The sequence below is a fragment of the Sinocyclocheilus rhinocerous genome, unplaced genomic scaffold (assembly GCF_001515625.1).
Source record: "Sinocyclocheilus rhinocerous isolate Xijiao unplaced genomic scaffold, SAMN03320098_v1.1 scaffold2279, whole genome shotgun sequence".
NCBI classification, from domain to species: domain Eukaryota; kingdom Metazoa; phylum Chordata; class Actinopteri; order Cypriniformes; family Cyprinidae; genus Sinocyclocheilus; species Sinocyclocheilus rhinocerous.
Genome location: NW_015645063.1, coordinates 323,060 through 337,628, shown reverse-complemented (window position 1 = coordinate 337,628; position 14,569 = coordinate 323,060). Strand labels below are relative to the sequence as shown.

The 14,569-nt window shown below is 37.3% G+C and overlaps 1 protein-coding gene across 10 annotated transcripts in view; it reads left to right on the top strand.

Moving 5' to 3' along the window:
• The first annotated feature begins 10,611 nt into the window (after positions 1 to 10,611).
• The window catches only part of dlg1b (discs large MAGUK scaffold protein 1b), a 140,420-nt gene continuing 136,462 nt past the window's right edge, over positions 10,612 to 14,569 (top strand). For 7 of the 10 annotated variants that reach the window (XM_016508552.1, XM_016508551.1, XM_016508553.1 and 4 more), the window contains exons 1-2: positions 10,612 to 11,313; positions 11,706 to 11,837. In XM_016508552.1, coding sequence (XP_016364038.1) covers positions 11,295 to 11,313; positions 11,706 to 11,837 — 151 coding nt within the window. In that variant the 5' untranslated portion in view covers positions 10,612 to 11,294. The remainder of the gene's footprint in view (positions 11,314 to 11,705; positions 11,838 to 14,569) is intronic. The other 3 variants (XM_016508557.1, XM_016508555.1, XM_016508554.1) reach the window with 1 other exon arrangement.

The following is a 14,569-nucleotide window of genomic DNA, read 5'->3' as shown; positions in this document are numbered from 1 at the left end:
GTAACACTCCAAAGAGAAAGGAAAAATTGAAATCGCATCATATGTCCCCTTTAAAACCTATTGATTTGTTCAGTGTTTTGCTGTGTAAAACTATGTATTAATGAGTTGAATAGTCAATATTCACTGTTCCTAAATCCTAAACAAAAATACATGTCGGGTTTGCTAAGAAAAAAAAAATCAGTGAAAGAGGATTAATGCTTTCATTCTGCTTCGGTTTATTTCTTTATCAATTGCAGGACTTCAAAGGCACACTTCAATAGGATGGAGAAGAAGTGCATGTAAGAGAACAGACACAATGAATGGCTCATTTCCACTGTAGGAGAAAAGGAAGCAGAGGCAATTTGTGATTAGCATAACCAAAGGCTACATCAAACGACTGGTTCTACTCAAACAGGAAGGTCAGATGAGAGCAAAATCTGGGTTCGAGGGGTTTGCGATTTATTGTAGTTTAAATATTAGTGTGTTATGACTAGTAGACTAAATTACAGTGCTTTTTTAAATGTGCTTTTAAAATTTTTATATGGTCAAAGTTGAGTAAATGTTACGTTGAGGTTGAGATCTCAAACCAAGTAGCATCTGCAAACAAATACTGCTAGACCTTTTTTCAGAACTGGAAAAACTAGTTGTAGGCTATTATAGTTCATCACTTGAACATATTCCACTGACTTTTGACAACTCGAAAGTTTACACTTTTTGTGTCAATTTATTTCAATTTCACTTAACACTTTACACTTACATCAAGAATGTTCTTTATAGGGCTAATTTAACCAAAAATGAAAATTCTCATTTATTCACTTTCATTTCATTGCAAACCTATTAGACTTTCACTCATTTCCAAAAAACAAATGAATATATTATTAACAAAACATGAGAAATCTCTCTTCCTTCATTTGAAGTCCATTCCACCAAAACTTTGAGCTTCAAAAAGTTCATAAAGACATCATAAAATTAATCTAAATGAATTGAGCGATTTAATCCAGTCTTCTGAAGAGACACGATCGCTTCATGAATAGATTTGATTGAGGCTTTTATTCACATTAAAACACTGATCAGCCATATTTGCTTGATGCACAAGTATGAAACTCATTGGTTCCTGCAGAGGCTTGAACATGCTTATGTGACACGTGAGAACAAACCTTTTGAATTTTTGCACACCAAGCAAGCATGTTTGTGTTTCTGATGTTCTCTGCTAAATAAAAAAATGAAAGAGCCTAAATTAAATCTGTTCATAATAACGTGATTGTGTCTCTTCAGAGGACATGGATTAAATATGGATTTCTCTAACAATCTCTTTATTAACTTTTTGAAGTGTCAAAGTTTTGGTGGGATGGACTTTCAGTGGAGGGACAGAAATCTTCTAGGAACAAAAGTCTTGGAGTGACATGGGTTTGAGTAGATTTTGACAGATTAATTTTTTTATTTTGGATAAACTAACCCTTTAGGACAAACAAACTGAAAGTAAACTTCCTATTAAAAGGGTTTACACTTCAGTGGCCTCTCTCAGAGGGCCCACCCCACCTTATTGCCATTCGATCACATTACTGAAGTCACTCACAATGGCTCTGTTTGAAAAACGGTCCTGATGTTTCTCCTCACCATAGTTTGGAACAGCTCGGTGGGAATTCATGGGTCACATTTAGTAGAAAACACAGAGTGGTGTATGTAAATTATGCATTGGTGTAGTGTGCCATGGATTTTGATTATATATAAATATAGTTTAGAAGAAAACAAGGTTAGTTGAAGAGTTTTATGAGGCTCTTGTGAGAGCCGATAAAGGGTGTGTTGGTGCATATTGTGTTCGGGTGTGAGCGCGCATTCTTAAACAAATATGTGTGCAAGGCAACACAAGCTCTCACACATTAGCACACACTTGCATTCATACAATGCGCCCATCCCTTAGTGCTCTTGTTCTTGAACAGAGGAAGCTATTGTACAGCCTGGTACATGGTTACCGAGACGAGACTGCCAAGGCGGCTCGGTGGTGCTGCTCCCTCTCCTTTATTTTCCCCTTCCATTCACTCTTTCTCAACAGCAACCAGACACCAGGGCTCTCTGTGCCTTCCATTAGTAGAAACAGCCTTCTGACCAGTGCTCATTCACTGGCTTTACTGGCACAAGGCCTCGTTTTCCTTATGTGGGATGTGGTCATAGCTGCGCAGACTGGGACAACGCCCAATGTACACTCTCACACCACACACATATCTCTAAAACAGAGTGTCACACTAGGATTTGCTCTGTCTTTTTGGTTGAATTAGTGTATTGTGGCTAGACTATATTCGTTGAGCTCAGTGGAAAATAAAGTCTAAGACACAGAACAGACTTGCCACTTAAATGTGCCACATTTTTATACCATAACCAAGATATTTAAATAAATACAGTCTTTTTTTATTTTTTCATTACATCGTTTTAGTTTTTAACATTTTAGAGAAAAAAGTATTTCTCTTTTTTAAAATATCATGAATAATTAATGAATGAATATAAGTTGCACCACATGACATTTTACAATTTTACAACCTAAACCTTGCCTTGTCATAAAAAGGTCTAATTATCTCATATTTTAAGAGACTTACTAGCTATGTCCCAATTCAAAGGCTGCATCCTTCAAAAGATGCAGACTTCAAAGGCCACGCCTCCGAAGGGCACAATGGCTGAACCTATCATTTTTAAATGGGATGTTCTAAACTACATTGCTCTTGTCGCCTAAATATATTCACCACGGTCCATTTATTGTACATAATAAAAAGTATAAATCTATGAAATCACATTGTAAGATATAAGAAAATATTTAAACTTAATTTAATAATTTAAATATAAAAAAAAAAATTATTGTAACGTTAGATTTATTATTGAAGTTGAAACGCTATACTTACATTTAAAAACGTAATCGGACAATTTCTCTCTCTCTCTCTCAAAAAAATAAATAAAACATTTGTCACAGGCTCACATAAAATCTAGTCTGGGCCATGAAGGATCCATCTTTTGAATCCTTCATGGCCAGGAAAAAAAGACGCATTTCAAGGCCGCATTTGAAGAAGCCTTTGAATTGGGACAGCTTTCACCTGAGAATACGTAACATGTAATATATGAGTATTATTATATGATAGAACATGTAAGTTCCGTCAGATGAGTATGTGCATTATAGATGCATGCTATGCTGATAGGTCACAGTGATGAATTTCCTGTCAGTAAAATATGACAAATCCCTTCTGTAAAAAAAAAAAAGAAAAAAAGAAAAAAGCTGTTAGACAGCACTGACCCATAAACGTGATGGACAATGAAACTGATGTGCGAGAGAGTGTTAACGTACTGTGCCAGAAATGGATCTAATCTCTTACAATAGCTTTTTAATGCAGTCACTCAGTGTAATAGACCCAGTTTACTTTTTTAGAGCAGTTTTAAGAGCAAAATGTCTGATAATATGTGACAAACTACTGTTTCTAATAACAAAATACTGTTTTTCTCTTCATAAATGTGTGCTCAGTGCACACTCTCACAAGGTTAGACCTGTATAGGTCTATGCATATTTAATCCACAAAATCAGTTTTATGGCATTAGTTTATGGTCATTTTTCACATTGCATTTGACCTATTGTTGTGTTCTCTGTTATTCTGGGATTAATCCCTGAGGTCAAAGAAGCTAATACAAACCATTATCTGTCCACTGCTGGGATTTGCTCAAATCAAGAGCGGAATCAAGTATACTCAGATTGCACTGCAAAAAAAGCAGGACTGTCACTCACAATAATAAATTGCTTCCTATTAAGACAAACATTTTTAGAAGATTTAATAGACTGTCTCATTTCCAAACTTCTAAAGATGCCAACTGGCATATGTCCACATGAAACAATCAGCGATATGACATGCTTTTACTGTTCTTTCATTGAATTGAGTCACACCATTTGTGTAGCATCATGACTGAGCTCCACTTAGAAAAAAAAAAGGATATGGATTCATTATGCTACAGCAATGGATACAAATCAAGAGAGAATCATGAGAGAACAAGTTGCTGCTATATACAGCTTAGAATGTTGTCCTTATTTTCCCCATAAGGCATATGCATATTCTAAACATTTATTTGATGAATGTTGGTATCCAAACAGTTACTGGTCCCAGTATTACTATTTTATACTATTTTATTCCACAATCTTGGATAATTATAGTATATATACTATTAATAAGCCTATTATTTTAATATTGTAATATTTAATATTTGATGCGTTCATGTTTTCAATGAAGATGCCCTCTACATGGTCATTTCCTTCTACTTTTCTGTTATGTCTGTAATCGACAGTTTTATTTTCAGGCCTATGCTTAAATTGGATCAAGATAATCTCAATAATCTGCCATGCCTAATTGAAATTAGCTGATAATGCTTCATCAATGATAAAAAAAAATGGCTTGAACAGTGTCACGTTAATATCCTAATTAAACCCTTATTAATTACTCCAGAATTTAGTATGGTTATACACTTTAAACAGTTAGGCTTCTTTTTTTTTCCCTACGCAAAAATATCCCAGTCCCACCAGTATGCAGATGTTCAGCTCTTATATGTTTAATCTTTTCAAAAAACTTTCACTTTGTACTTATTGATAAACAAGACAAACCCTAATTTTCTTTTTTTTCTTTTTTTTAAATAACCCTTTATTCATAAATGACACCATGTACTGTACCATATAGTCTTGTTCATATTTTCCTCATTTATTTTTTATGTACACTCTAAAAAATGCTGGGTTAAATTCAACCCAGTGCTGGGTAAAATAGGGACAAACCCAGCAATTGGGCTGTTTTGACCCAGAGGTTGGGTTAAATGTTTAACCCAACCTTCTGGGTAGTAACCCAACCGCTGGGTCAAAACAACCCAATTGCTGGGTTTGTCCCTATTTTACCCAGCACTGGGTTGTATTTAACCCAGCATTTTTTTAGAGTGTATATTCTCTTAATTTTTATGCACACCAACAACCCCTCTGCTTGAATAATTGTGCTGTGTTTTTGCAGACACTACTGCAGAATGTGTGCTACTGTCTCCCTAGTGCTCTGTTAGGCCTGCTTGGATGTTGATAAGACTTCCTGTCTTGTGTATTAATACTACTGTGGGAGATTACATTAACAGACTTATTTTATGATGTAAGGTGGGATTTGTAGGGTGCCATCTGGCCATTCACATACACTCTAAGCCCCGTCCCCTATCATCTAATCATGACATGATAAAGGGGCTGGAATATTAAAGAAAATCTCCCTACACATGAGAGTCAAATACTACCAAACCATATGCAAGCAAAATATAGTATGATAGTATGACTCTTTTCTTAATAGTAAAGTACAGATAACAGAAGTTAACAAAACTCTGTCTTCCACCATTAAGGCCAATGTTGCTGTTCCCCTATACTTTTTACTTTTCATACTGATGACTGTCGCACAAAATCTAAAAAATATATATTATATTATGTTTTAATATCTTTTATTACCTCTGGCAGTCCTGAGATGCACTAACACTGTGTGCAGTAAATGCTCTTAAGATGAATGAAAATAAAACAGTATAGAATGCATTTGGTTCACCATTGAATATTGATAAAGATTCCAGCAGGTTGCAGGTTGTTTCATATAAATACTTGGGTGTAATTATAGATCATTTGTTATCGTGAAAAAAATCATATTGGAAATGTTTGTTAGAGGACAAAGCAAAATTTATTTGTGTCTTAGGTCTTTTGGAGCAAGTAGCAAATTACGTTCTTTTATAAAAAATTATGATTATGAGTGTTCTGCAATGCAAAAGTGTTTTCCACCACCCTAAAGTCGAAGTTATTTAATTAAATAAGAATGTGTTCAAAGATAATTAAGTCTGGCAAACAGTATTATTTCTAATCATATCCAGCATAACACAGTGTGAATATACAGTCATGTGAAAAAGTTAGGACACTCCACTGAATTCCATGGTTTTCTTTATCAGGGCACAGTAAAAAATCATCTGGTCTTTGGCAGGTCTTAAAATTTGGAAAATAAATCCTCAGATGAACATCATCACATGACATATTGCTCCATGTCATTATTTATTTAACAAAAATAAAGCCAAGATGGAAAAGCCATGTGTGACAAACTTAGGACACCCTATGATTCAGTTGCCTGTAGATCCACTTTTAGCGGCAATAACTTGAAGTAATCATTTTCTGTATGACTTTATCAGTCTCTCACATCGTTCTTGAGGAATTTTGGCCCACTCTTCTTTACAACGCTGCTCCAGTTTATTGAGGCTTGTGGGTATTTGTTTATGCACAGCTCTCACCAAAGCATTTCAGTCAGGATGAGCTCTGGACTTTGACTGGGCTATTGCAACACCTTGATTCTTTTCTTTTCTGCCATTCTGTTGTAGATTTGCTGGTGTGCTTGGGATCATTGTGCTGTTGCACGACCCTGTTTTGGCCAAGCGTTAGCTGTCAGATCAGATGGCATCCCATTTGACTCTAGAATACTTTGGTATACAGAGGAGTTCATGGTCGCTTAGGACACCCTATGATTCAGTTGCCTGTAGATCCACTTTTAGCGGCAATAACTTGAAGTAATCATTTTCTGTATGACTTTATCAGTCTCTCACATCGTTCTTGAGGAATTTTGGCCCACTCTTCTTTACAACATTGCTTCAGTTTATATTCAAGTTTATGCACAGCTCTTGCCACAGCATTTCAGTCAGGATGAGGTCTGGACTTTGACTGAGCTATTGAAACACCTTGATTCTTTACTTGATTCTTTTCTTTTCAGCCCTTCTGTTGTAGATTTGCTGCCGTGCATGGGATCATTGTCCTATTGCATGATCCAATACTGGCCCAACTTTAGCTGTCGGACGGCTGGCCTCACATTTGACTCTAGAATACTTTGGTATACAGAGGAGTTCATGGTCGACTCAATGACTGTGAGGTGCCCAGGTCCTGTGGCTACAAAACAAGTCCAAAATCATCCTCCCCCCACCAGCATGAGTGACTTTTGCTATGAGGTGTTTGTGCTGATATGCTCTTAAGGATTTCACCAATTGTGGCGCTGTGCATTATGGCCAAACATCTCCACTTTGGTCTTGTATGTTCAAAGGACATTGTTCTAGAAGTCTTATGGTTTGTTCAGATGCAACTTCGCAAACCTAAAACGTGCTGCCATGTTTTTTTTTTTTAGATAGAAGAGGCTTTCTTTTGGCAAGCCTTCCAAACATGCCATACTTGTCCCATATTTTTCTAATTGTACTGTCATGAACTTTATCATTGAACATGTTAACTGAGGCCTGTAGAGTCTGCGGTGAAGTTCTTGGCTTTTCTGTCATTTCTCTGAGCGTTACATGGTCTGATCTTGGGGTGAATTTGCTGGGATATCCACTCCTGGGAGGATTGGGGTCTGTTTGAATGTCTTCCACTTGTGAATTATCTTCATTACTGTGGAATGATGGACTTTAATTTCTTTGTAAATGGCAGTATTACTGTTCCCAGATTGATGGCAGCAACAAGATCTTTTTAAGATAATTGCTGATGTCTTTCCTTCTTGGCATTGTGTTAACACACACCTGAAGGCTCCAGACCAGCAAACTGCCAAAACCTCAAAACCTTACACTTGCTGATGATCAGTTAATCAAAGGTATTTGATTAGCAGTGCCTGACTACTTAACCCTCTTAATTCCTATGTTAACAGTAAGGGTGTTCTAACTTTGTCACACATGGCTTTTCCATTTTGGCATTATTTTTGGTAAATAAATAATTACACAGTGCAATATGTCTTGTGTTGTTGTTCATCTGAGGGTTTCGTTTTCAAAATTTAAGACCTGCCAAGACCAGATTTTTTTTTTTACTATGCCGTGATACAGAAAACCATGGAATTCAATAGGGTGTCCTAACTTTTTCACATGACTGTACATTGTTACCGTCAAATCGGAGATACTGTGATGTAAGAAAAATGTCTGAAAATAAAGTGTTTATCTATCTAGCAATCTAAACAAACATAAAATCTCTTATTTTATTCAGAAATAAAATGTATACATTAAATTGTATTATTATTTAGAATATGTTTACATGTCTGCTTACATTTGTGTTGTTTTATGTTTGTTTTGTTTTATGTGATTTTTATATGTTTTATATCCATCCTGACACCATCAGATAAACAAAATTTGAACTAAATTAAGCTGGATGATGGCACTATTTTTTTCTGTAGGGCTGCTTTACTGCTTAATCGCATCTTGCAACATCACCACTGGTCTTGAACTGAACTGAATCAACACTGAACTACACTGCTGCCTTTTGTAGAATTGCTGATTGAATAACTTAAAACTGTTACTGAAACTGACTTGAGCTAAACAATGAAACTATTGTTTTTTTAGAGCTGCTAAATCTGAACTGTCTCAATACCTGAGTTTCCATTATGGATTCTGTTACTTCCTGTTAATTTCTGTGAAGCTGCTTTGACACAAAATGTATTGTGCAAAACGTGATAAAAATAAAGGTGACTTGGTTTGACTTGAAACACCCTGGATGGATGGCAAGCTCATAACAATGTTTTATATTATACATTCTGGCTGGAGTTTGCATGTTCTCCCCGTGTTGGCATGGGTTTCCTCCAGAAGCTCTTGATTTCTCCTACAATCCAAAGACATGCAGGATAGGTGAACTGGAGGCAAGAATTTTCCGGAGAGTGTGAATGTGCATCCATCCATGTTTCCCTGGATTATGTGCTGAGAAACAGGAATAGGCTCCAGCATCCCTGCGACATAGTACAAGAAGTTTGGAGTTTTTTTATTCCTTACAAGTTTTATTTATCCCTTCATGGTCCCCGGCAGGACTTTTATGGATCCCCAGATCAATGCTCTGGCATTAAATGATGATGTTTCAAAATTAATCCATTTAAATGTGCATGTAGAATCACTAAATTTGACTTCTCAGGGAATCACGACATAATCATCATTGGAAACGTCAAATATTGGCATTATGACTAACATTTCTCATGGGGAGAGTACCTTTGATGTACTGAGATGCAGCACAAATGAAAGATAAGCTGTTACTCTGGATCGATCATGTCCTGGCATTCTGACAGCCCATTGAAATTATGCCAGAGAATGATCTGTTTACAGGCTGGGATTTGTTTAATAGACCATCATCACATTAAGAGAATAAAATCAAATTACATGCCATGCTGCTGTACGATTATCATAATACTGAAAAGATTGATTATAATAAAATGAGCAATACTGCTAATAATGACTTCATTGCAGCAACACAACAGAATCACATTATCATTATTGGTGACAAAGCAAAAACAACTAAGCAAAACAGTCACAAATGATTTCATATATGCAGCACTAACTGCCCAGAGAAAATCCTACACCATTTTAGTTTTATTTCTCTTGTTGTTGACAGAATTTCGTGTCATTACGCTTACCAAATCTGCTGCCAAAATCCTGATTTATGCCAAGATTAATTGTGAGCATTTTGTCCAGAGATGACAGCAAAAACAGCTGCTATAATCACTGTTCGGTATGAGAGAGCCAGACGGGATGGACATGTGTTGGGAAGCGCCAATGTCATATTGCTTACAGATCCACATTCTGTCACAGAGAATATGCCCAGTCTCAAATGGTAATACATGTTGATTACATTGAACACAGTTCATTAACATTAAACTAAAACAACACAATTTAAACAAATGAAAATATGAAAAGTTCCACAAAAATGCCAGACTCCCAAGAACCTGTACACAAAGCATGCACGTCTGTCACCAAGATTGATACGCTGGCCTAAAGGCAAAATCTAAATAAATACTCATAGCAAATCAATAATGTTCATAAGATACAATGCAAACCTGACTGCTCTTGTGTATACTGTGGCAAGGAGGAGGTAGCCTCTTCAAGATCAGAGAGGATCATTCATAAAACATGACCATCTAAAAATAAAATCCTCTTTTTTACCATGACTACTTTCCAATCTGGGCCACTGCTTTGGTTGTGTGTGTCGATATATGTCAGATTTGATATATCTGAACCATATCAGAGGCTGATTCATTGAGTGTTTGTGGTGTCAGACAACCTTAATTGTGCGTTCTGGGATAGAAAAACATTAATACGTGAGAAAATTAATACATTAACCTGGTTTAGGTTATTTCACTGTTGATTTTTTTATGCATGCAGCATTTAGCAACAAATGCACAAAAAAATGTGCAATATTTGTATTATAAAATATAGTAAATTATACACACACACACACACACACACCCATAGGGGTGAACATTAAACTCCTGGATTAACACAGAGAACTTTGTGCAGCCGCATCTCAAGATCAGGTTCTGGGTGGCTTTACATAATGTCCCCTCAGTTGAGCTTCCACGTGAACAGCTACTACAACTTCTTGGTGGCGGATTGGAAAGTCAAAGCAGGTGTAGTCATACTCGTGAATGTTTCATTTGGATTGAAAAACAAAGTCTAGGCACAGCAATGTTAAATCATAACATGTCCCGCATTAACTTGTAAGAGCCCATTTCCTCATATGGACCCTTGTTTATACCACTTGCCTGCTTGAGTTAGTGAGTCTCCTTTAAGATAGTGTCAAGTCTCACCTTCCCAACCCTGAGCTGAAAGGTAGCTCAGTCCCATGATTGGGCGGTCAAGGGTAGGGTCTATAATCACGTGACATTCTTCCAACCCTGGGACGCCATTTTGGAGGAAAGTTTGGAATTTCTGACAAATAGGAAGGAAAAAAGAGGAGGAGATAACGAAAGAAGTTTGACGTTTAGGAAAACAATCCTCATTGCACCGAAGGCGAAGAAGAATGTAGCAAACTGTGGACGTGAGGATTTTAATCGCTTGTGTTCACACTGAGCCCTTGCAAGCGCACGGCAGGGAGGTGTATATTTGCAGTTTGGGGAGTTTTTGGAAGCCCTCCTGCAACTGGCGGCGACATATGTTCAGTTTCCCCCCCGCAGACGCGGAGCAGATTGGCGGTGGAGGCTGAGTCGTAGCGTCTGTGTGTCTTTTGAATGGAAGCGCAGGGCTGTCAGTAGAGTAAAGCTCAATTCTGTGGTGTCGTGCGACTGTCAGGTTGAAGAAGTGCAGCTCTCGCTCTACTCTAAAACCCAACGGCTCATTTTCATATCAGCCTGAACCGTCCCCATGTTTACCGGATAAACATTTGAGTTTCATGCCAACTGCGTCTGACTTACTCCTCTTAGACACTCTGGACGGACTCGTGTTGGGTGAGGAGCGTTTTAATATCGCGTGTATTGTTAATTTCGGTTGCGAGCTCTGCTGGATTTGTTATCGTGCAAGAGCCCAAGCGAAACATGCCAGTAAGGAAAAAAGGTGAGATAAACGTGAGAAAACTCTCATTAAAACTCGGATATACTTTTATACAGTCTGGCATTGTAGTTGGTAACTCACTAACTCACTCACGGCTTATCTGAAAAATTTCACACTGTAAAAATGTAAGATATTGTCGTTTACCGAGCTTTATCTCAAGGTAACTGAATATAAACTCGACATTTTTTTTTTGGAAATGAGGACTGTCATTTTTGTTTCGTCCAGTCAACACCACATAGGTTTTAAAACTTACAGTAAAGTCATTTATGTCTTATTTAAGCTTTATTTACTCATGACGTCAAACGTAGAAACGAGTTTTAGATATTTCGCGTTATGCTGTCTGCTGCAGTATCGTGTTATGTAATTCATGAAAACTTTCTGTCTGCCCTGTATAGATGCACAGAGGGCTCTTTTACTGCTGGAGGAATACCGGTCAAAACTCAGTAACACAGAAGACAGACAGCTGAGAATATCCATCCAGAGAGTCATTGACATCTTCCAGAGTAACCTCTTCCAAGCGCTTATAGGTACTACAATGTGTCATTCAGCACTGCCCTAGTAATAATGAAAGTACTGTGTCATGCTGTGAGAGCTACTATTTATCGCCATGAGTTGCTTGAAATCTATCTATCTATCTATCTATCTATCTAATGTTACTTTCAATTTCATTTTTACATATAGGGCGACACAAGACAAGTGACTAAACTTTGTTGTGAGCACTGTAGGAAATAATCTGTATCAGTTTTTCATTCATGGGGTGTCTGTGGATGTTGTGACATTTTCCCTCCAAAAGTTTGGTGGGTGCTTGTTGTTGCACAGAGGTGTTGAGTAGTAAAAGCCAATCAGGGTTATGTGTTACTCAAGCTATACTGATATTTAATTACTATTGCCTCCGCTTTCAGAGGGGCGAGAACTTACCGACATCTAGGTGACCATGAACATTTAACTTTGTTTCTTGACTTTAACAGCTTTCCTGTCTATTCATATATTGTCTAAAGAGTACCTGTAGCACTGTGCTGTCAAATAGTAAATTTGGAATAAATACTTTGAAGCTGTGTTCATATTTATGTTAAGTATAAACAATTATCTAAAATATTATTATAGGATGTTCTTGTATAATTAAATCTTATCTGAATTGTTTGATTGATTGAGGAGCTGCAATATAGTGTTTCTTAGTTCTCTTAGGCCAGCCATTGCAAACTAGGCGAGAAAGGCAACCACGAGGAATGCTGAACAGCCTGTTTGAGTTTCTCAGGGGTTTGACTGGCCATGTGCCAGTGACTCTCTGTGTTTGACCCTCAAGGTGTGGAGGCTTCCTGTAATAACTTCATCCCCTGCTTCCTATTCTTTAGGAAAAAAAAAACATGGAAGCTTTTGCTTGAGTGGCTGAAAGTGAAGAGTATTAGTTAAGGTATGCTTAGTTACATGTTTTAGATTTGTCTACTGAAATGGTCACGTGTTTTAGGACAAAGTCTGGTAAGCTTCCTCTTTGTGAATGATTTCACTTATGTGTCTTGCATTCAGTTTTAAAAGCCAGTTTGTAATGTACTCGTTTTGTAAAAAGCAGAAAAACCTAGTAATAGATGAGGGAATGTAACAGATATTTTAATTGCATATCACAAGACGACAGGCTGTAAATATTTGCTTCCATTGTCCAGGCCGAAGTGCTACGCAGTAATGTGTGTCTCAGCACTGTTCTCAGAAAACCATCTTACTCTGAGCTGCCATGATGAATGTTTGTGCTCAGCATTGCTAAGTTCATACACCATACATGTGCAATCACTCTCATGCATAGCGTCATTCACGTTCACACAGTTGCGTGCAGAAATACCTCTTCTCATATATGTCCCACATGCACGTGTTCTTAAGAGCGCCGCTAATGAAAAATGCATTGGAGTGACCGTTTCCAATTTGACTTTTCTTCAGATATGTATTCTAAAGGACAAACAAAATGTAATCCGTCTGTTGACATGATTACCCTAGTCCTAATCTGTAGGCTGATGATTTATGATGGTTTCTCTGAGAGAGAGCATCGCTGCAGACTCTGTGCATGTATCTCAACGATTAAAGCCTTAAGATCCCTCCCTGCAGAGAAGAAGAGTTAACCAGAGCAGGGCAGGTCTCCTCCTGCATGCAAAATGTGGGTCACAAGATAGACCAGGTTTACCCTTGACAGAACCCACCTGCCTCATGAGTTCCTAGGTAATTGTTTTGAAAATGAGACTAAAGATGAAATGACATTATCTAAAGTAGATAATGGCCAGGTTTTATTCACACACCGAACCTTTTTTAAAAAGCTCTTAGTGCTTCATAAAGAGCTGGAGTGGTGAATTTGATATCACGCAGGCAGGCAGGCAGGCCAATATCTTTTCCTAATCTTTATTCAGGTCCTGTCTGAAACAGAATATGTAATGGATTAAAATCACTTCCTCAAGTAGATAGGAAGCATCTCCTAAAGCACATTGTAATCATTTTGGCGACCATCAAGCCAGCTAAAAAAAACAAAAAAAAAACAAACATCAACTGAGCTATATTATAGTTTTTAATTATTTCCTCATGTGCTGATTGTGGTGCTGTAAATTATTGTAATTTCCGAAGTTGATCATCACAATAATTTTATTAATTAACTACAGAAAGCATTAGCATTCCAAAGTCTCTAAATGAGCCATCAGATACTGAAGACATGTGTCTGAGTTAAAGAGATTCGGCAGGCTTGGTGAAGTGCGGAAATTCTATCCTGTGGCTGCAGAGGTCTGTTAATCGGACGTCAATACAGCACACTGTTTAAGGGCTGCCTTACCACAGATCTCATTCCGCAGAGAGAAAAGTGAACATGAGACTCAGAGAAACCTGGGAATCGGCTCATAGTTACACCTCTGTTTTGACTGGCTCAACAGAGAGGGTTCGTCTCCGATGAACTGTAACTGTCGTCTCCACTGTGGAATAGGGCTGGGCGATATGGGCAAAAATTCATATCTCTGTATTTTTTGGCCGATTTGCAATAGACGGTATATATCTCGGTATTTTCGTATTTGTATTAAAAAAATCTGTATTTAATAAATATATATATATTTCACTTACCACCCAATGTTGTCCAACAAAACAATAATATTAAAGGCTATGAAAACAAATAAAGTGAATGTAACTAGTGCTGGGCGGTATGACCAAAAATTTATATCACGGTATTTTTCAAAATTATACCGGTTTCACGGTACATGATGGTATTTTTTTTTTCATGCATGACCGGGTATTAACCATA